This window comes from Salvia hispanica, chromosome 3 (genome assembly GCF_023119035.1).
Source record: "Salvia hispanica cultivar TCC Black 2014 chromosome 3, UniMelb_Shisp_WGS_1.0, whole genome shotgun sequence".
NCBI lineage: Eukaryota > Viridiplantae > Streptophyta > Magnoliopsida > Lamiales > Lamiaceae > Salvia > Salvia hispanica.
In genome coordinates this window covers 62,568-83,729 of record NC_062967.1, presented here as the reverse complement: position 1 = coordinate 83,729, position 21,162 = coordinate 62,568, and the positions used below count along the sequence as shown (strand labels likewise).

Here is a 21,162-nt window from a genome sequence, read left to right as displayed (position 1 = left end):
ATTTCTTATGATTATTGTGTTTAGAGTGTATGGAAACAATGTATGAGTTTGTAGTTGTTGATCCAGCTGCTTCTAGAGTCCACATCGGTTTGATAATGCGCCATTAAGTACACAATAAGGGCAAAAGTGAGCAGCATGATTGGATGCAAAGTTCAGGCCTGTTTAAGATGATTTCCAACAAATCATAATGATTTCTCCTCAGCTAATGTAAATCAATACTAACAGTGTACAGAAAACATGACATCATTTTGATTGACTATCCAATGAAATTGACATGTAATGCCTTCAGGAATCATAGGAAAATTGTACTCTAGTTTTAAAACAAGATCGTATAAAGATAATTGGCTCAAATAATTTTCAACCACTCGTTTAACAATGCCAAATACAAACAATATACTGAAGCAAATAAAATCATCTAAAAACCAACAAACAAGAAATGAGTGTGACAAAATACAAATAAGAAAATATAGCATGTCTCTTTATCAACATGGTGATCCATCCCTTTTCACTGCCACACAATCATATTGCCTTGCTTCTGCAAAGCCAAAGCATTCGATGCATCAACCCAACGAAACAGCCCATCCAATCATGTACTAAACACAATCCCGTTGGATGCCAATGATAACATTACGCTCTAATAAGTTGCTCTGACTTTGATGATGCTCTCCTTAAACCATGTCCCTCCTCATTTATACATGCCTCTCAGCGCCTGAAAATCCCTCAACACGTTTTCCTGCCTCTCAGGATGTTCCGTTTCTCTTCTCTTCGAGTATGGAGCCTTCTTTGAGTGCAATCTGTGCCTCGTTCTCCCTCCCTAGAGCAAAAAGAGCAGCAGCCTGCAAATACGAAGCTATATGCCAAACAGGAGATATAACTTGTGCTTGCACTGCATCATTGAGGGCCTCCTGTGGCACGTCGCTCATGAGATGTGACAAACTTCGGCGAGCATAAACAGTTGGGGAGACCATTGTTCCAACCTCAATAAACTGCATAAATGACACAGGAATAGGAGATATGACGCTTCATACACCAATTGGGGGATGCTAAAATGCCACACACATACATAAAAGATTTCCAAAGGGAAATGCAAATTCTTACCTGCGTGAAACAATCAATGGCAACCCTAAAATCTTTATGCCGGAAAGCCACATCACCCTTTTTCTTTGAGTTCAATGTATCCTGCATTTGATTTGTCCACATCTGGAAAGAAAGCTGCACACATGGAAAACAGTTAGTTACATTTAGGAGAGTCCAGAATGCTGGTTGCCAGTTGAGAAGGGAAATTTAAAATGAACAGAAATTCAGAAATATAATGTTATATGCCAATCAGGAAACTTCGATTCTCATGATCTGCTACACAAAATATGCAACCATAAAATGTACTAGTAGTATGGAATTTCATAATTACAAGAAACTCTTTAACATTTGTTTATGGTTTCAAATTCCATCTTCTCAACTATCTAGTAGTAACATATACGTTTGATTAAATAGTTGAGAGTACACAAAACAGAGTGCAGGAGTGTGTGTAGAGAAAGTATTCAGGCTTTCCTTGGGATTTTCACCAGAGTGCATCAATTATACAAGGTACAAGATGAAAAAGTGAAGAAACTTGTAAATTCCTGTTAATTATCAAGAAGCAAACCTCAGTTGCTGCTCCCTCATCATCTTTGTAACTAAGTTTTTCCAATATCTCATGAATGGCAGTTAAATCCATTCTTAAGCATGCTTCGCCAAGGGGTGTCAAGGACACTACCTCTCCACCTTGAGGAATACCCATTAAAACATGAGAAGGAACCTGCAGAAGAAGTGAACATTAGAACCTATAACTTCCATGCATATAAGCAAATAAAATATACACATGAGTCAAGTCCTGCAATAATAGGAATTTAAGACTCGTGCATTTCTATCCCACAAAGATGAGACCATATCAACATGCTTGCATGAGTTGCTTTCTAAGAAGCGCATAGCAATTATTCAGCACATGATCAACGTCTCTAATATCGCCCATCCCAGTTTTTTTGAGGACTCTAAATGTTCAAGAAAGTGTTGTACAACTATGTCCTGTGCACGTCTTATTTCAATTACAATGAATGAAAAGATTTTATGATATCTTCTAGAAATTAACCAACCTCAGTTTCCTTCTGAAGAGGAATCAATGCAGCAACTACTGATTTTGGATTTGGTCTCTCACGGGGTTCATATTGTAAGCATCTTGAAGCCAGGCGGACTAACTCTGTTCCGTCATCATTAGAAAATTGACCTTCCAAACAAGAATCCGTTAACATCTGAAGATTCCGATCCTTAATCAAATCAAGGGCCTGCACCAGTTATATAAAATAATAATGTCAACATGACTGAATAACTTAATCACAATCTACTGAGAACTAAGAAATACAGTAATAATTAATGATGAATTATATTACAATCAAATTAATGGACAGCTTGGTGTACAGCCCATCAAATGACTTACGTTCCATTTACATAAATGGCAGACAGGGTTTCCTAGGGTGAAACTGACATTGTGAATGTTTATGTTTCAACTGGCAATGTTTCCCTCACAATCCAAAATTCCAATTCTGGATTCTGGAATAACCTTTCTGGGACTATTAATGTACTAGTACATATGTGGTTCTAAAAGTATAAATTTTACAAACCCTGATAGGATAATTTTAAGTTTTAACTCTAACCATTCAGCAGGTGATTGTGTGCAATTTGAGGACTATACTGCAAATACAAGATGACATGGTCCTGACTCTTGAGCTCAAATGTGACAACCAGAACTTTCTTTTCCAAAAACTAGATTACTAGAAAATGTCTCATAAAGTGATTTCAAAAAATAGTACTCCCTCCGTCCCGGAGTATTAGACTCACTTCTTTTGGGCACATGATTTAAGGAATTGATATTTAAATAGTTAAAGTGGAGAGAGTAAAGTATGAGAGAGGGAAAAAGTAGGGGAGAGAAGAGAGAAAAAAGTAGGTGGAGAATAAAATAAGATAGATGCTTTTTGCTAAAAAAGGAAACGAGTCTAATATGTTGGGACATCCCAAAAAGGAAAGTTGGTCTAATACCTTGGGACGGAGGGAGTACTAGAATATGTCATTATGCCATTTCAAAACGGTCAGCACAAAAACACTTACATGACTTGGTGGGATGTGTTTTCCACTTAGAAGGTCAAGCAAAAGTGTTCCAAAGCTGTAAATTACACTTTCTGGGGTAACTCTTCCTAACAAAAACAGAAGGTCAGTGTTTGTCAGTAACAAATCCTAAAATGCAAGAGTGCCAATTCAGATAACATAGACAAGAGCAAAAGTGTTCCAAATTTGTAAATTACACTTCCAGCGCATAAATCTTTTGGAAACAAAATAACAGTATCAGTATGGTGGTGAATGCTAGACTGAGTAGAAAAGGTTTCAAGATGTATTATAATATAATCCAAGATTTTAGAGCAATATGCATGATAAACAATAATTTATAAATATCCCCATTATTTTAATAGAAAGGCTACAGTCTATTCCAACTAAGATTTCAAAACAGTTTCTATTTCAGATAAGATTTCAAATGTCGTCCGAAAAAAGCCATAGGGGCATAATCTAACAAAAACCGATGTTGTGGATCTCTATTAACATTATTTTTCTCTCAAGCATATCACATGTTCAGGACATGGAACTATGATGGACTTATTAGGCATTAGCTAATCCCCAGGTCTGCAATATTGTGGTGTTGCATGCTTATATTGCATTGTACACTCATTTACATCTATGATTGGTATTTCGTAACACAATAAACATCATGCTATCCAAAATGTCAGGGATGAAGAATACTACTATGATGGGTGATGACTTATTCTTTCAAGAATTCCATCTACTAACTCTGTAAGACCCAGCATGTCGACCAGTATTGACCTACGGCCATATAGTACTAAGTAATAACCCAAATGCAGACTTCCTGAACAAAAATTTTACTTATTCATGTTACATAGCTTCAAAAGTTCAAATAATCTATGATACAATCATAACAGGCAGTAAACAATTCTACATCTCTCATACAGAAAAAGCAAAGCAGCCTATCTTCAAAAAAGTTTTGGTGTTTCAATAATTCAAGCTTTAAGTGAACCTCACAATTGCTCAGTATGACATAGTTTTGCATATAAGCCATAATTTTTTGCTTTTAAGAATGATCATTTAGTTGCATTGTAGCACTAGATAAACTGAGCTTCAAGTACAAAACAATGCAACATTGTTGAGCTAACTAATTGACCTTTATTTCCGAATTGCGATCACAATCCACAGTTTAGACATGAGCACATTACTGTGGGCAAGCTAAATGGTATCTTCTAGAAATTCCTAAATTATTGCTACAAACCGTTATAGGTAACAGTAGTTCATTCTAGATGAGATATTATACCAGTCCTTAGGTACTCTGGTGGAGTAAATGCCAAGTTTGTACTGTAGCTTTTCCCATCTCTACTATTCTTCATCAATCCAAAACATGACAATCTGGGATTCCCATCCTATAAGATACAAAACAACCCAATAGGAAGAAACACTATCAAAATGCAGACAACTGAGAAGTAAAAGAAAAGAACAAATGCTAACTTGGAGCTTACGTAATCAAAGACAATTCTGTAGGCATTAAGATCATGATAAAGTCCCCGACCCTTGCTTGTGCAATATTCTAAAGCCTGTGCAATGTATAAAGCGACTCTTAATCGCATTGCCCACTTCATAGGTTGTGTTTCCCCTGAGTTCACATAAAATTATTGAATAATGATAGAACAAAGGACTGAATATATATCTAAATTGGGATCACATCGTTCACAACTTAAAGCACATTTGATCCGATAAACTCAATTATACATCCAAACTAGCCAACCAGACTGTCTTTAGCATTACATATATCGAAAAGTAATTACTCCACTTAAGCCAATATCATTTGTAAGGCAGATGGTTTAGACACTAGCATGGCATTAATAGGTCAAGATTTCTTATTTGACTTGTAAGAGGCGTGCTAGCAACATTCCACAATGGAGACAACAGCCTTCAACTGCCAGTGGCAAGAGGCTGAACTATAGTAGCCCTAGTGAGATTGGTCACACCCAGCAGAATATGCCAGGTAAACCCTTACACGCTTATCTAGTTATCTTATCTAAAGACCGGGCCCCAATAACTGCACTAAGCTGGGCATAACAGAAGCATTTCAAGTCTTTAGCATCAATCAAAATGTACTTACAGTGAAACAGATGTTTTGCAAGAGTTTCATTGGGCATAAATTCAGCAACCAGTAACCTCTCATCACCTTCACAGCAGCAGCCAAGCAAATTAGCCAATCTGTAGTTCCGCAGTTGGCCAACTGCTTTTGCTTCTTCCTGAAGTGTATAAAGTAATGTTAAATTGCAGAAACTGTAGCAGTCCATATCTAATGCCATGAATCTCTAGGAAATCAAAGAATATATCCTAACAAAATATAGGCGCCGCGCGGTATAACATACTATCACTGAAACAAGTCAAGTACACAAAAGAGCATCATGAAAAAGGATCTCCATTAAGATGGAGTCCATTCTCACCATGAACTGACGCGCGTCAGGCCAAGCAGACCTATTAAAACGTTTGACGGCTATCCGCCTCTGATTATCCAATTTCCCCTTATAAACCACATTTGGAGCTTTCTCCCCATGTTCAGAAACTATGTTCTCTACTGCAAACCCAGATGTAGCTGCCCTAAGTTGTTCAACAGAAAATTCACGAAATGTAGGTAAATCACCAATTTCACTTTTCTCCTCGTTCTCTGCATCATCATCACAAACATTAAGTTGGTGTTTGAGAATCAATAAAAAGTACTAATAGAGAGTTATTTGGACTAACCAGCACTATTGGCTTCATGAATAGGTCCATTATGCTCTGAACTAAAACAACACAAGGTCAGCTTTGAACAGTGACAACCCATCCCAATACAACAAATAAAACTAAATACGAACAGATAGGGAATTTCAATCTTCCACTATGCAAAAACTACAACTCTGTTCCTCGAAGACTAGGACTCCACACGTCCACTATGCATTTACGTAACACTTGATACAAGTGCCCAAGCGCCAATGCTGATTTAGTGTCCTCAGTTAACAAACCTGCAAACATGAAGAATTACGAATAAAAAAAAACGCACCTTCTTAATATAATTAACTACATATTTCGATTCCACAATAAGTCAGAATTGTCAGAAGTCAATTGCATTATTGCATGCATTTGAACAGATGCAGCATATTGGCATGCCAGGAGTTGCCTGTAAAAGAACAACTGTAAAGAAGTCATCCAAACGTCGAATGTTTAGAAAGTAAACTTGAGTCTTACTGAAGTCTTGCAAGTAAAAAAACAAACATTCAGCTAGTCCTATTCCAAATAAGATGAATCTCATTACTATTCACAAACACTACAAATGCAAGTTAATTGGACAAGTTGAATCTCAAGGAAGTTACTTTTAGCAAATCTTGGTCAACTCGAGGCACCAAATTCAACATTTCCTGAATCCAAAAATCCCTACTTTAGCGCAAAGCAGCTCCTCTTTAAGCTGTTTCAGCTCAGTAATTCACCTAAGAAAAGTAAATACACTATGCCATCAAAGTCAATGTCACAAACCCTTATCCCAAGACAAAACCAACGTAGACCCATTATCAGGAAATCGAAGATTAAACAAAGATAGAACACATCATCCACAAAAATCTGAATAAAAACCCCATAAATGAAGCAGGAAAAAGGAAGAACCTAAAAAAGAGGTTTCTTGATTTAGTCCAAGCAGCAGAAGCGAAAGTAGTTGATGCTAAATTTGTGTATGCATTTGTTTTTGCATATGCATGTGTAGGTGAGGTGAGGCTCAAAAAGGGAGATCGGAGAGAGAAAATGATTCGGGGAAGAAGTAGAGACAGGTGAACATAAATGATAGATATACAATAGATACAGATGTGTGCGTGTGGTGTGTGTAGATCTATTTAGGGCGTCAAGAGGTGTGATTTTTTATTACTACAACAATTTCCACCGACATAATATTCATTGTTGCCTTTCTGTGTTCCTTTTTCTAATATAGATATCACAAAATATTTATATTAATATCATATAACATAATATGAATATAATAGAATTGTGATTTTGAAATATGATTTTCAAGGCTACAGTGGATAACAAAATGTGTTAGAATTCGTAATTCATTTAAAATATGATATTCAAGATTACTAATGGATATAAAAAATGTTTTAGAATTTGTAGTAATTAATTAACTATGCTCGATCATAGTTATGTAAGTTACGTTTAACAAATCATGCATTGGATGTAATTCTTAGTTATGCTGCAAAGTTACCTAAAATGTTTTTTTACCAGTAATAATCTGACAACTTTTAAATATAATAATTAAATTAACATAATGATTGTATTTTTCATAAATGTCAGTATATTAGTAGCACTTAAACTAAAACCAAATACGTAATGAGAATTCGGCCCACTATTATAAAGGACCACATTAATTTTACAGATCCACTATGAATTTCAATTGGGCCCAAATATTTTAAGAACCAAATATCACCCAAAAAAAGTCCAGCAGGTAATTAGGAACAGCCCAATTATTTTAATCTTACGTAATATGAACTCTATATGGCAATGATATTTCAATTATTATCTCAATATTAATTTATGCATGCATCGATTAAATTATTGTGCATTTTTTTTATAATGAGGTCAATTTGTATCATTTGATTCACATTCTTCTTCTATTTTCATAGTATTTGATAAAGTAATAGTTTCACTTTATTGCTAAGATTTTGGATCTGAACTTACAATATAATTTTCTAATTCAACTTATAATGATGTATTCATGTTTGAATGGGTCTTGTTAATCGACAAAGTCTCGACCCTTTACCATGGTTGTCTGACTTTCGAAAAGCAAAGTGATTATGACGTTAAATTAATCAAGAAAGTGTTGACTCACTCCAATTTCTTCACCAATACGCGTAATTTAGGGAACACTTACACTCGAGAAAATTATTAAAAAAATTTATTAATTACCAATATTATTTTCTTTTATTTTTAATTGTAAAATGTTTGTGAAATAATAGTACTAGTGTTAAAAGTTGGTGAATTTATTAAGGTGGTAATATCGGTCAAATTGGATGTTATGTGGGTCCCGAGCCGGTCAAAACGAGTTTTAAATGGGTTAGGATGATTTTGGTTTTAATGACATTTATTAAGTACTCCCTATCTAAAACAATGCACATATTAAACAAAAAGTCTTATTACTATTATAGGAGAATATTCTTTTAGGTTATTCGCAATGCGGCCGATAAATTGAGCCTATGATCGGCTCCCCCATCGGCCCCTCATTATGGGAGAGGAGCCGATCATCCACCTTCCCACCATCACCCCAAAGAGCCGTTGTATCGGCTTTGGCCAATCCCATAAGGCCTTTGATCGTCCATCCATTATGGAGAGGGTCGATGATCGGCCCTATCATCGTTTTTTTTTTTAACCTACATTTTTTCGCATTTTATTTGAGTGAACAATTAAAATTGAAATATAGTACAAATATTGATGATGTGGAAATGAAATGAAAAATGAGATAGACTCTTCCATTATAGAGAGATAGATTCTAAAAATAAGTGAAATAAGATGCTAACGAGGAAATAATAAAAAATAAGGTCATAGTGAATGCTCTTAGACGTAAAGTTTGACATGCAGTAGTCCAAACTTCTTAATGAAAGTAGTAGTAATATTTAAAGCATTTGATATATAAAGGTGATGAATTTACTCTAGGATCTAAGAAGTAAAAAATTATTTATGTTTTTAATCTAATCCAGATTTAATCCACCATAAATTAGTCAAACCGAGTTGAGTCAAATACTATATTTTTTACACGAAAAAACACTAGTTGTTAATTTAAAATTAAAACGTAGCAAAGTGAGAAATTAAATTATAAACTAAATCATGCATGCAGTGACATTACTACTCGCTTACTTAGTACTCTACTCCCTTATTCAAACAATAAGCAATTCGTATTGTCATCCCAATTTAAGTATCACATTTAAAATTTTTTGGCAAAAATTAAACATTTAAATCTCATTTATTTTATCCTTAGTTAATTCAATTTATACCTATCCATCTTATTATATCTCATGTAACTACTTAATTCAATACCCACTTAATGCACTAAATATCAATTTAAATCTGGTCAAAGACCAATGAGGAAGTAAAAAGAAATTATTGAATATACACTTGAGAGAGCACAGCACAGTTGCAACTTGTGTTTCATCTGATTAGGACATCTAGGTATGTAGGTGCACCCAACTGTACTCCATTGGAGTGTGAAGCCCCCTTCAATCCCTTTGAATTTCATTTCCTTTTAATTCAATTCTACACAACAAAAAAAGGGTGAGAGTCATAGTCCCTTTTAATTCAAAAGCTCAAATTTTTCTATTCATGTTCACTTTTGTCTTTACCCTCCTCCCTCCTCTTTCCCAAAACTTCTCTGCCCCTCTATCTTCTTCTCTTTCTCTTTCCCTTTCTTGCACATTCTAAATCTAGGGTTTCATTTATTGTTGTCTCCTCTTCTTTTATCAGTGGGGAATTCTGAGCTAAGTCATTTGAGTAGCTGGTGGACAGGGGATCTTCTCCACATTTTTCAGAATGAGCTTAGATGTGTGTTCTTGGCAGTCCATTTGTGTCAATTTTCAGTCTTTTGAGTTCCCTTTTCTTTCCATTACTGCAATTTTGTAGGTTGAGCCCAGTGTAGTTTCTGTTGGTTTGGTCCGTGACGACATTTTTTAGGTTTTATGTTACAATTATGTGTTGTAGTGCATGTTCCTCATTTGCAGTTAGGGTTTTGTGTTATTTCGTCGGTTTCAGATTTGTGGAGTTATTATATTAGGAGTGGTAGTGCTTTGACTGCGGATTTTGAATAATTTAGTTTGAATTTTGCTCATGGATGGGAGAGAAGGGATGGCATTGCAAGGGTCTGCACCATACTACCTTCATAGAGGGGGAATTGGTGGATCTGGTGGTTCAGGGCCTGGCCATACTGTTCATAGCGGTGGCGCCTCCCCTGTCCCGCAGCCTGGTGTAATGCACTCCTCCCCTGCTGTCAAGAATCTTGCAAACTCAAGCATTCAGATGCAGCCCAATGCAGGGAGTGCTGATGCTTCTGCGAGCAGTTCATCATTCCATGTTGAGAACCCATCTCAGAATTTCCCTCGCGGCAGAAGCATCATGGTTGCTTTGCCAGGTGGCGAGCCCGTGCAGAAGAAGAAGAGAGGTAGGCCGAGGAAGTATGCCCCGGATGGAGCTAACACAGGCTTAGGATTATCCCCTATGTCTGCACCTAAGCCTTCTTCCTCTTTGGTGGTCAGCCCTGCGGAAAAGGCGAGACGAGGCCGGCCTCCTGGCAGTGGATGGAAGCAGAAGCTTGCTCCCCTTGGTAATTTCTTGTTCTAGTTGATTACTTGTTCTATGGACTGTAGTTCTTTTCACATTTCCTTTTTTTATTGCAATCTATACAGAGATTAATGGTGTCATATGATTAGAAAGAGATGAAAAAACAGATACTATAGATTCAAGATTTAGGTTGTATTCCATGATTTTTGTGCAGTGTTACTTTCACTACCCAATTTAGATTCTTATCTGTGATCTACTAAAAGTGGCCCTAATAGGTGTACTGATCTCATGATCATGGTGCCTCATTCTTCACTATTTTTGCATTTCCATATATTGTTGATGATGCATTGATTACTACCCCTACTCCACGAGAAAACGTTGCTCCACTTTTGCCGGGATATCAATGTGAATTGTCGATTGTACCCCCCAGTCATCTAGATGGTATCTTGTTGAGCCTAAGGTTTTTCTTTGATTAGGTGAATGGATGAACAACTCAGCTGGATTAGCCTTTACACCTCATGTCCTGCATGTCGGCGTCGGTGAGGTATATTTCATCTCGAGTTACTGTAATCATTTCTGTTCTGGCCATTAACGAACTATGCTTTCGAGTTTCTGTACATCTTATGTTGTTTACCATATTAAGCATGTTGCAAGAGAATTACTATTGATTGCTCTCCCTAGCAGGATGTTGCAGAGAAAATTCTGGCATTTGCACAACAGCGGCCAAGAGCTCTATGCATTATGTCTGCAAACGGATCAGTTTCTGCAGTTACACTCCGCCAACCTACAACTTCTAATAGCACTGTTACTTATGAGGTTTTGAAGCACCTTTGATCTGTTCATTATTTACATTGAGTAATCTTGGCTAAAGAGATATCCACATCTAAATTCCTTGCCTTATGGTGTTATTGTTCTAGATGATGAATTACAGATATCACTCTAAATTCTTTTACATAGTAATGCTCTTAAAGTATCATATTTGATGATTAGCAGTTCAGAATTTACTACATCAGCGGTTCTTTAATAGCTGAATGATGTTACACCAAATTGTGTCCAATGGGAACTGATAGTTTTTCCTTCTGTTCAAACTTCAGCCTATGAAAGATATCATCGTTTTGCATGATTTATTTTTTTGCTGATTAACTATTCATGTTTTGTTAAATGTTGTATACGATTCTCAAGAGCCAATTGTATAAGCAACTTATTCAATAAACGTGCTCTGAGGATCATGCTTTTAAAAAAGTTAGCTTTTTTAAGCCATTATGACAATTGACTCACTCTATCTGGTGGCCTGATAGATATTGACCTGAATACTTTCCGAAATATCTTTGTCTTTCCTCGATCATCTTCATGAGCTTTTCTCAAGATTCCTGTTTTTCCCGCTCACACAAGATCTTTGCTTTAGGCAGCTTTGTCTGCAAGAAGCTAATTTGGCTTTTCATTTATGTCAGGGCCGTTTCGAGATACTTTGCTTATCAGGGTCCTACTTGGTTGCTGAAAACGGAGGTCCTCGCAATCGTACTGGTGGAATAAGCATATCAGTCTGCAGTCCTGACGGGCACATCATTGGGGGCGCGATAGGTGGTAGACTTGTGGCAGCGAACCCAGTACAGGTATAGTCCATGCAGTTCTTCCACTAGAAAATTCGCAACTCCTTTCTGCAATAAGCCCTGAGTTAACTTGTCGGGAATCGTCTGTGCAGGTTGTTGCATGCAGTTTTGTTTATGGTGGTACTAAGCTAAAGGGCAAGGTTGAGCCAGCTGCTGAAGATGAAAAACATCTGCCTGAGAAACCTGCAGAAAAGTCGTTGACCCCAATAACTGCAGCTGCTACTCAAAGCTATACACCTAACACTGGAACAACAAGTATTTGGCCGCCAGTTGCTCGGGCGGAAGTAAAAAATCCCCAGACGGATATTGACCTGATGCGTGGATGAGAGGGACAGCAATAAGCACATGTAAGTTTTTTTGTATATATGTGTTGTTGTAAATGAAGCGCGCCAGGCAGCTAGTTTCGTGCTAACAAGTTCATCCTTTGTAGTATTATCTTTAGGATTTAGTAGAATTATGGATGGAGAATTTGGAAGTGAGAAAAAGAGAAAGGGTGGATTGACATCTTTATAGGTTGTGTTGTTTTTCCTAGTAAAATTGGTGGGGTTTGTTTCTTGTTGTGGCCATTGTTGTAGCTATAAACCTAACTTGAATTGTAAAACCTTTTGACAGCCTTGGAATTCCAGCTTTGGCATTGCATCTCTAACACTCTCACTGTGTGTTTTGTTGAGTTTGCTGTAAATAATCTGCCTTTGGATTAAATTTGTGCTCTAATTGTTTTTAGGATATTTTGTGGTTTAGAAGAAAATCCAATATATTGGAATGATAATTACTCACTTGGAGTTTCATTTTTTTAGATAATCTGAGGGCAAAACCCTCAAATTTATTTTATGCAGTAGTACTACTATATCTTAAAAGAAACTCAAATTCGTGAAATTTTATATTCAACAAGTCTCGAACTTTGGTACAAAATCCATGTTTTCTTTGTTAGAAACATTTTTCTGAATGAATTATAGTTTAATTAATGTTATTTTTTGGGATAATCATGTTGTGCCCAACCTTGACATTTTCAGTTAAAAATCTGTAATTATGGTAAAAGTCCTATTTATATCTACTTGTTAGCAACATTTTCTTTGAAACACAGTAAGTCGAGATATGAAATATTATGATTAATCCCAAAATTACACCTCAATCAAACTATACTCCACAATATTATGTAACAATTCAACAAGTTAACTTATCATTCTGTCTTCAAATTATGTTAAGCACGAGCACGACATAAATCAAATTTTTCCAAAATTGCGATTTTTGTTATTTACTTATTCAAATGGAGTATATGAATTATCCTATTCGAAATGATCAATTTTCATAAGATCTACTCGACACTTATTCATGCAGTCCAAGAAATCCTTCTTTGATAAAAGCAGAGCATCATACAATTCTGACCTTATTCATATAACATGATACATGTAGTAAGTTAAACATCTTACAAACTTATTAATACAAATGATATACATATTGAAAATGTTGAAGCTTTTTTCAGACAAAATCACATATGAAAACTCATAGGATACAAAAGAATGATTTCAGTCCACTGAAAGAACTTGTATATCGAGGCAGCATTGCAACAGTTCACTTCCACCTTCATCGATACAAAAGAATGATTTCAGTCCCACTGAAAGAACTAGTCGAGTGGTACAAACGAATATCATGTTATCAACAGTCTCCGAGCAGGGATGCATATAATCTGCACAGTCCTTGCAAATCGTACTCTTGAACATGTATGGATACGTTCATTGATGAACTTTACCTTGTCGAACATGGGATACTCAGCCTTGAAACGAGTGCAGACAAATTCCTGAATTTCTTCATTAGTACCAGGCTCTTGTGAGCCAAACTGATTGCATGGAAATGCCAGTATCTCCGATCCTGAGCATCAAGCAGATAACACGTAAAACACCCCATCATACTCAGAAAATCAACAAAACCGTTTCTCACTTCATAACCAGACATGAATCTTAGATCACTAAGCAAAGCATACCATTGTGATGCACCTTGCCCTTGTATGTATATAGATTGATATCATCGCCTTTAGCATCCTAAAACCATCAAGTTTATACAATAATACATCACCAAAATAACTTTTTCCCCAAAATAAAATTTGAAAATATAGCACTTAAATGAAAAAGTGACCTAAGAATTCCACCAATTCCCCAAACCAATCTACTATAAACAAAACAGTTAATCAACTTCAACTAAACAATTAAAGAAGCAACTGCAACAACAACAAAAACAAAAAAGTCCAGAGCAATTATAAATCGCGCAGAGGAGCAACACCAATAATAGTACTATGAGAAGAAGTGAAATCATGAATCGACTGAAGTTGGTTCGATTGGGTAGCCATTTGGTTCCGCTGTTAAAACTAAAATTTACAGTTTCGTAAACGAAGATTGAAGATAATTACAATGGTGAAGTGAATATGGGTAAAAAATAGACAAAAATGATTTATATAAACAGAATTTTTACAAATCATTCAATCTGGTAGCTCTTTCGAGAAGACTATTTACGGATATCGAAAAGGCATCTTGAAATTTGACAAATTTGGAATCGAAATCGCCATAAACCAATCCAGGCAAGAGCTCATACACGATATATCTCCTCATATTCTCTCTCTCCTTGGCCGGAATCTTCATCAGCCTCTCCACCACATTCACACTCTTATTCCTGACCTCTTCCTTGTCGATGAACACCGAATACTTCCCCCAATCTTCCGGTAGATGCCACGGATACTGATAGTATGCCGTCATCGGATCAAACAGAACAGGAATGCAACCGGAGATGAGCGAATCAAACACCGATTTCCTCGTGGGACTGTCTCCAGTGGGCTGCAAGCAGAACTCAGCCGCCGTGAACAGCCCGATGACCGCGTTAGGGCGGTCGCAACGCCCCGACGTACAGTTCAGGAACCTGCATTGTGCGTCTCCAGCGGACACGCACTGCTCGATCAGCATCGAGCGGATACTCGCCGCGGCGGCGAATCCGACGACTGCATGTCTGGTGGATCTGATCGCCTTGAGCTGCCACGAGACGATGTCGTCGTCGGTGCGGGGGTGGAAGTAGGTCGGGTGGGGGATCCCGACGTCGTTGGCGTGCCACGGATGCCGCTCGATCAGGAGCTTCATCGGATTCTGCATCTCGTCCAAGTCGAGCAGCTTCGTCCCCCATGTATATTTCTTTGGTCTTCGGAAATCCCACGTGATTTTCCCCAGCACGAACACATGATCCTTCCCCATGTTCCTGTACCACGACGGCTGCGATTCGAGCCACCGGACTAAATCCAGCGCCAGCGAGTCCTTTACGGCGTTGGTAACATTCTTGAAATGCCATCTCAAAACGTCGAGGCCGCCATAGTAGGGCACATAGAAGAGCTTCGCGTTGGTCGGATCATACACTCTGCAGGGATGGTTAAGCACACGCGCGTGGAAGATGAGCTCCAGCGCATACTGGTGCGTGTTGTACCACGCGCTGCCGAGGCTCTCGACCCCCTTTCCTATCCCACCGTTGGTCAGGTAGCCGCAGAAGTCGACCCCCGGCGTGAGCATGCTGTTGCACTGACCTATCAAGTCCTTGTTGAACTTGGATGGAAGGTCGTATACGTAAATCCCCCTTCCTTGGCATGTTGTCGGATTCGAACTCCTACTCCATGACCGGTGCAGCTTCAGCTGCTCCTCGACTTCTGTGTAGGCAAGAACCTTATTCGTAATATTCTTGCTGTTCAATTCTCCCGGTCTGGCACTGTTATCAGTAGAGACTGGAATGCTGATATCCTTATCAGTGGAGGCTGGAATGTTGATATCCGATCCGGCACTGTTACCTGTAGGGACTGGAATGTTGATATCCGGCCGAGGAGAGGAGTCGTTTTTTAGGAGAGGAAAGTTGGGCTGAGCGCCGGCGGAGAGGCAATAGAGATTGTTGAGCTTCCGAGATGATACGCAGAGGTGGACAATGTCGCCGGAGAGGATGGTGGTGGAAGAAGACCAAATGTAGATGAAAGCTAGCATGAAAATGGCTGTTGGCACCTTCACCATAAGCTTTTCAAAGAAACCTAGCTCATTAGCTTCTGATTTTCTCTGCTTCTTCTTCCTACACACAGAAACACCCATTTTTGATACTCCTAGTTGGTGGAATCACTCATACTCTTTTTTTCTTCTGTGCTTTAATAGTGGGATTCACTAGAAATGTGGATGGATAGATGGAAGCACGTCGTAGACTATTAACACGAACAATTGACTAGATATTAATAATATTACAACTACTTGGATTTCAACTTATGTTTACATTGTATTTGTACTTTGCTGGGGGAACTAAATGCACCTAACCATTTATTATAATAAGATGCTCCGCGTGGCATTTAATTACTTAATTGTGCACAAATAATCAATTCGCATGAGAATGTAGCTAAATATATAGTACTACTCCTAATAAGATCCATTTCGGGGGAACTAAATGCACCTAACCATTTAATATAAAAAGATGCTCTGCGTGGCACTTAATTACATAATTGTGCACAAATGAATGTAGCTAAATATATACTGCTCCTAATAAGATTCATTTTAAGATTTCATATTAGCTTCAACTAATTAAAAGATTAGGCACAATCTTGCATAAATATCGAAGTAGCTGAATAACAAAAGTAAATCCTATTCGGGCTGGCATATGCATACTCATCTAACTACATTGTTTATTGTATTGGTCGTTTGAGCCAAGTTTAGGGTTTTTTTATGGTCGCCGACAATTGACAATTATACGAATGATTAATTTAACCAAATACATTTCACAATTCAAGGTGCTAATGTAATAACCTCGCACCACGAAAATTAGTTTTACAAATATAGTAGGAGTAGTAAATGGAGTAGACAACAACACAATTCATGATTATGCAAAAGGAACTACAACATGCTATCCGTCCTCGCTGGAAGACGCCGGAAGAAGTTGACGGGCAGTGACGGGAGGCGGTACCGGAACCTCGGGTGCCTCATCATGTACATCCCCGCCAGAGCAGCGATAAGCTGGAACGGTGTGACATACAGCACCACGGCTGAGACGAGACAGAAGGTGACAAAGATGGCCGTGGCACGAGGGTCCCTCCAGCTCAGCAGCGAGTGGAGGCGTTCGCCCTGCGTTGCAATGTCCCCAACAACTGTTTGGATCCGTCCAGCCACGCTCCGCAGCCGGTCATACCTCATCCTCACCAAGTCCGGGTTGCGGCTCGTGGGAAACGTGTCAAACTCCTCGTCAAGCTCGTCCGGGTGCACTGCCTCTGCTTGCGAGAGCTTCGTGTTCATGTGGGGCGGATACCTCGGCCGGTATCTGAAGTTCCATATCCCTATCAGAAACATGTAGAGGAAAACAGTTGGTAGGATCAGCTCAGGGAAGGAAACAAGCATGAGATACAGCACATGGACAAGCACAGTTGTCACAGGGTTCTTCCACATGCATATATCTCCGGACCATCTCCCGACAGCGAATAGCCCATTGAAGACGGACATCAGGCGAAAGAAGTTCGCCTTGCTCCTCCGCATGCTCCACAAGTGTGAGTCCACATCGGACATATACTCCACTACTTCCCTTCTCAAGGGTGGCTCAGCCCGGCCTAGCCTCGTTGCCACTATGTTGACAGCCTGGTGCCTCAACATGTCCAGCTGGATCACGCTGAACGGCCGGATGTAATGCATTTTAGGGAGGAGAGGCCTTGAATAGATGTAGAGCATGTTCGCGAAAGACGTGCACGTGAAACGCAATGCCAGATGCAGTTCCCCCATCTTCTTGACACCGGCAGGGTGTAGGACCAGCAGTGGATAAGAATGTGTGTAAACTCTTCCTGTTTCGAGGGTGGAGACTCGTATCCGGACCTTCCCGATCTTTAGGTCCTTGTGGCCGTTTGAGCCCTTTTCACCTAGCTGGCTGTTGTCTAGAACACCAACCGTTAGGACTGTGGCTGGATCAAAGACCTCCCAAGTGTATTGCTCGTTGTACTTGGGAAACAGGTTGTCCACAATGGTACGAGTCCGGACCCACTTGTGGCCGTATTTGGCCACACAGTACGTGTCTGATGTGCCCTTCCCATCCCGTGTTTTCATCGGATGAAGTCCAACAGCGTTCAAGATGCCAAGCTCTAGAACACCTATTGGTGGTTTCCAGAGCTGTTTGGCCGTGGGGCGGAGGTCGCTGCTATAGTGAGTCGATTCATCTAGGACGTGGTAGCCTCCATCTAAGCATACGCGTAGGTGAAGCCTGCTTGAGAACTTGTCCTTCTTCAACTGATCAACATCCACAAGAACTGGCTTTTCTAAGTTGAACCAACGAGAGTGAATGATGCGATCATCAGCACGCTTCTCGACCATATTCAACGGGATGATAACCCTCCCGATGATCTCATCTTTTCCGGGAGCCACTCTATCCTCGACCGTGAGAACTAGATGGTCTTCGAAAGGCTCAGCAGCTACAAAAAACAGATCTTCATTCCACACAGGGTTGAAATTCCGAGCCTGAGTTGGTTTCGTTCTCATGACCTGGCTTCCTATGTGTGCCTTTACATAGACATCAGGGAACCGGTTCCTCTCCGTTGGCACTAAGTCCTGGGCTTCAACGACATTAACACGAACATACCACAAGCGTGGTGCGTGATAGACTTTGGAGCGTATAAGAGCTGATGCAGCAGCTGAGCTGTCAATGGGTGTAGTTGCATCAGAGTGCCATGCATCTGGGAAGGCCTCATCCGCTTGAGTGCCGATCCAGACTGCAAGCATCAGCTCACCCTTTATCTTCTCGCCCTTCTTGTCTTCAAGACGGTACCACTCTGGAGCCAAGGGACTGTCAGGTGGAACTCGCAATGGGACTTCATTAAGGTCAAACCGAACCAAACCAACAAAATCATCTTTTAAGAGATCTTTATCCTTAACAACAACTTCTAGCACAGATGCTTGCATCCTTTCCCTTGAGAAAGCAAAAACTACATTCCAAAGAGGATGTTGTTGTTTCTCGACGTGCCTAGTGATTCCTTTATAGTTTCCGATCCTCACCTCCACGAAGGGATCTAGGCTTCCAGTGACGTCCATGGCAGGAAGCTCACGTGCCTTCACAACTCTTACAAACAGAAAATGCATTTTCTCAACAAGATCATAGGTGCCTACGGCTGCCCTGTCAGTTCGGATAACCCTTCCCCCGACAACCCTTCCCCCGCCAAGGAAAGGGCTCGTCTCCTTTAGAGCAAAATCAACAGGTTGTGTTGATGATACCGAGTGCATGTGTACAAGCTTCGGAGGTATTGGTTCAGGAGCCTTCATCTCATCACCCATGTACTTTGTAACGTGATGAGGCTCTTCGGTTAGAGAGGTATGCTCTTCAGTGTCAACGTGTTTTGGGATACTGTGGAACGTATGCCTTGCCGCCTCATGCTTCGCGTGATGATGGCCCAAGCTTGATATCGGTCTGTGACCTGATTCTGACAACAAATGGGATTCCTCAGCCATGGAAACAGGGACGGATGACTTTATTGATGGATCGTCCGTGATGTAAACTTTGAGCCCGAGCTCTCCCCTAACACGTGAGAAAATACCACGCTTCTCCAGAGGGTAATGCAAGACAACTGCATCAGGGTAGGGTACAAAGGAAGTCCCATTGATGGTAACCTTTCCAAGGAAGGTTCTAGACTGGATGCCTCTGACATTGTTATAGACGTAAGCATCAAGAACCAGAGAGTGGAGGATGGCAGGATCAGATATGTTGAAGTAGAAAGTCTCATTCCACACGGGACTAAGATCTTTCTCTTTGATTGTGGACCGGTATCTCTGGCCATCAAAGCAAAGTTCTACGAAAGCACTAGAAGAACCCTGCCCGTCTTTGGGCAAAAGGTTATGAGCACTCACAACATCTACCCCGAGCTTTAGGTTCCCAACAGTCATCGTGCTGCTTACCGAGCTATCAGGAACTACTGCAGAGAAATGGTTTTCAGGAACCTGAAATAGAAATGAACTGATATGTGAAATTAGATGCAGAAATGAACTTCAGTAATGGAAATAACAACCTAAGCTAGTCAGACACTTGAACTAATTCACATTACAAATCAGTAGCTGAAACGGAATGGACTAATTTAAAAATCTTATCCTTCTTTCCTTTTCTTGAGAGGAATAGTACTACTAATCTTAATCTAGAAGAAGTCATACATGAAAGTGAGAATCTACACAGAATTCACTAAGAGTTTTACTGCAAATAACACAACACATATCATATAACATAGTCCATTTTTATTTGATCACCATGTTACTGAAAAAAAGAACATCATTGTTAGATCAAACACTAGTATAAGTTAATAACAAAATCCAATTTCTTGGGGTTTACAGTCACACCATAAGACCAAAAATAAAAGAAAAAGAAAAGGCATCATAAGCAAGAACTATAGAAGAGACATCAAACACTTATCTTTCCACTTTTTTAGCAGATCAAGCCAAGTAAAGTGTAATAAATAATAATCTAGACATAATAATGAATTGTCTAAGGCGATTCCTACATAAAGCGCAAAGTGATTAAAACGATTGTTTTGGACAAACATACAAACATATTTGCAAAAACAATTAACAGAAAGATCCAACCAGGCCCACAAGCATTAATATTAATAATCATAACATATAAAAGAAGCCTAATACAGACAAGAAATGAAATCACTTTCAATTGAAATCGTACTTACCAGAAATCAATCCAACGTTAATGCAAATATAAAATCAGATAATCTCTTCAACTGTCACCAAGAACCTTTCTTTGCTGCAGACAAGAATCAGCTCAGCTCAAATTTTAACAAAATCTAAATGAATCTTAGAGGAAAGGGAAAAGCCACATCTCTAAAGTGAAGTGTAAGTACAAATAAAAGGGAAAAATTGAGCAAAATTTGGGTCAATTGTTTAGCATAAGCATGTGCCAATGCATGTGTTGCAGAGATCTATAACATAAACAAATATATTCTTGGAATTGAAAGAAATAAATATATACAAGTGCTTGTGAACTGACGCTAAGATTTTCCTTAAAAAATGCTAAAGACACATGCAATGAACTAAAGGGCGATTTTTTTCAAAAAAATATATTTTAAAAAAAGAAAGAATTAAATTCTGAAAGATTTAAAACAAGACGCAAAAAACGGGCTTGTGCTCTGTTC

General features: G+C 39.0%; 4 protein-coding genes across 7 annotated transcripts; 1 reads left to right on the top strand and 3 right to left on the bottom strand.

Annotated features, from left to right (window-relative positions):
- Nucleotides 1–332: 332 nt before the first annotated feature.
- LOC125215093 (serine/threonine-protein kinase BSK7-like) lies at nucleotides 333–6,962 on the bottom strand. 2 transcript variants are annotated; one of them, XM_048116404.1, is made up of 12 exons: nucleotides 6,757–6,962; nucleotides 6,471–6,584; nucleotides 5,863–6,122; nucleotides 5,565–5,785; nucleotides 5,231–5,366; nucleotides 4,608–4,741; nucleotides 4,406–4,511; nucleotides 3,139–3,224; nucleotides 2,130–2,318; nucleotides 1,643–1,795; nucleotides 1,099–1,212; nucleotides 333–986 (listed from the first exon to the last, which is right to left on the bottom strand). In XM_048116404.1, exons 3-12 carry the CDS (start codon nucleotides 5,942–5,944, stop codon nucleotides 741–743), a joined length of 1,467 nt encoding a protein of 488 aa, XP_047972361.1. In that variant the 5' UTR covers nucleotides 5,945–6,122; nucleotides 6,471–6,584; nucleotides 6,757–6,962; the 3' UTR covers nucleotides 333–740. The 2 variants fall into 2 exon arrangements, with proteins under 2 accessions (XP_047972361.1, XP_047972362.1); XM_048116405.1 differs by lacking the exon at nucleotides 6,471–6,584.
- A 2,438-nt stretch (nucleotides 6,963–9,400) lies between these two features.
- On the top strand, nucleotides 9,401–12,655 carry LOC125216059 (AT-hook motif nuclear-localized protein 5-like). Of its 2 annotated transcripts, none has more exons than XM_048117669.1 (6): nucleotides 9,401–9,672; nucleotides 9,941–10,447; nucleotides 10,881–10,948; nucleotides 11,089–11,220; nucleotides 11,856–12,017; nucleotides 12,107–12,655. In XM_048117669.1, the coding sequence occupies exons 2-6, from the start codon at nucleotides 9,955–9,957 to the stop codon at nucleotides 12,338–12,340; spliced, it is 1,089 nt and encodes a 362-aa protein (XP_047973626.1). In that variant the 5' UTR covers nucleotides 9,401–9,672; nucleotides 9,941–9,954; the 3' UTR covers nucleotides 12,341–12,655. The 2 variants fall into 2 exon arrangements, with proteins under 2 accessions (XP_047973626.1, XP_047973627.1); XM_048117670.1 differs by having other exon boundaries at nucleotides 9,401–10,447; nucleotides 12,107–12,361; nucleotides 12,627–12,655.
- Nucleotides 12,656–14,476: 1,821 nt separating this feature from the next.
- LOC125210897 (xyloglucan-specific galacturonosyltransferase 1-like) lies at nucleotides 14,477–16,117 on the bottom strand. The gene has a single exon (XM_048110527.1). The coding sequence runs from the start codon at nucleotides 16,115–16,117 to the stop codon at nucleotides 14,477–14,479; it is 1,641 nt and encodes a 546-aa protein (XP_047966484.1).
- Nucleotides 16,118–16,768: 651 nt separating this feature from the next.
- Nucleotides 16,769–20,836, bottom strand: LOC125213116 (FT-interacting protein 3). Of its 2 annotated transcripts, none has more exons than XM_048113482.1 (2): nucleotides 20,701–20,836; nucleotides 16,769–19,972 (listed from the first exon to the last, which is right to left on the bottom strand). In XM_048113482.1, the coding sequence occupies exon 2, from the start codon at nucleotides 19,916–19,918 to the stop codon at nucleotides 16,904–16,906; it is 3,015 nt and encodes a 1,004-aa protein (XP_047969439.1). In that variant the 5' UTR covers nucleotides 19,919–19,972; nucleotides 20,701–20,836; the 3' UTR covers nucleotides 16,769–16,903. The 2 variants fall into 2 exon arrangements, with proteins under 2 accessions (XP_047969439.1, XP_047969440.1); XM_048113483.1 differs by having other exon boundaries at nucleotides 16,769–19,988; nucleotides 20,701–20,830.
- Between the last annotated feature and the right edge of the window lie 326 nt (nucleotides 20,837–21,162).

Coding starts and splice junctions, on each gene's coding strand:
- LOC125213116 (XM_048113482.1), bottom strand. CDS start 19,918: ATGACTGTTGGGAACCTAAAGCTCGGGGTAGATGTTGTGAGTGCTCAT.
- LOC125215093 (XM_048116404.1), bottom strand. CDS start 5,944: ATGGGTTGTCACTGTTCAAAGCTGACCTTGTGTTGTTTTAGTTCAGAG. Junction 4,512..4,607: donor ACAGAATTGTCTTTGATTAC/GTAAGCTCCAAG, acceptor TGTATCTTATAG/GATGGGAATCCCAGATTGTC. Junction 3,225..4,405: donor ACCAGAGTACCTAAGGACTG/GTATAATATCTC, acceptor TGTTTTTGTTAG/GAAGAGTTACCCCAGAAAGT.
- LOC125216059 (XM_048117669.1), top strand. CDS start 9,955: ATGGATGGGAGAGAAGGGATGGCATTGCAAGGGTCTGCACCATACTAC. Junction 11,221..11,855: donor ATAGCACTGTTACTTATGAG/GTTTTGAAGCAC, acceptor CATTTATGTCAG/GGCCGTTTCGAGATACTTTG. Junction 12,018..12,106: donor TGGCAGCGAACCCAGTACAG/GTATAGTCCATG, acceptor TCGTCTGTGCAG/GTTGTTGCATGCAGTTTTGT.
- LOC125210897 (XM_048110527.1), bottom strand. CDS start 16,117: ATGGGTGTTTCTGTGTGTAGGAAGAAGAAGCAGAGAAAATCAGAAGCT.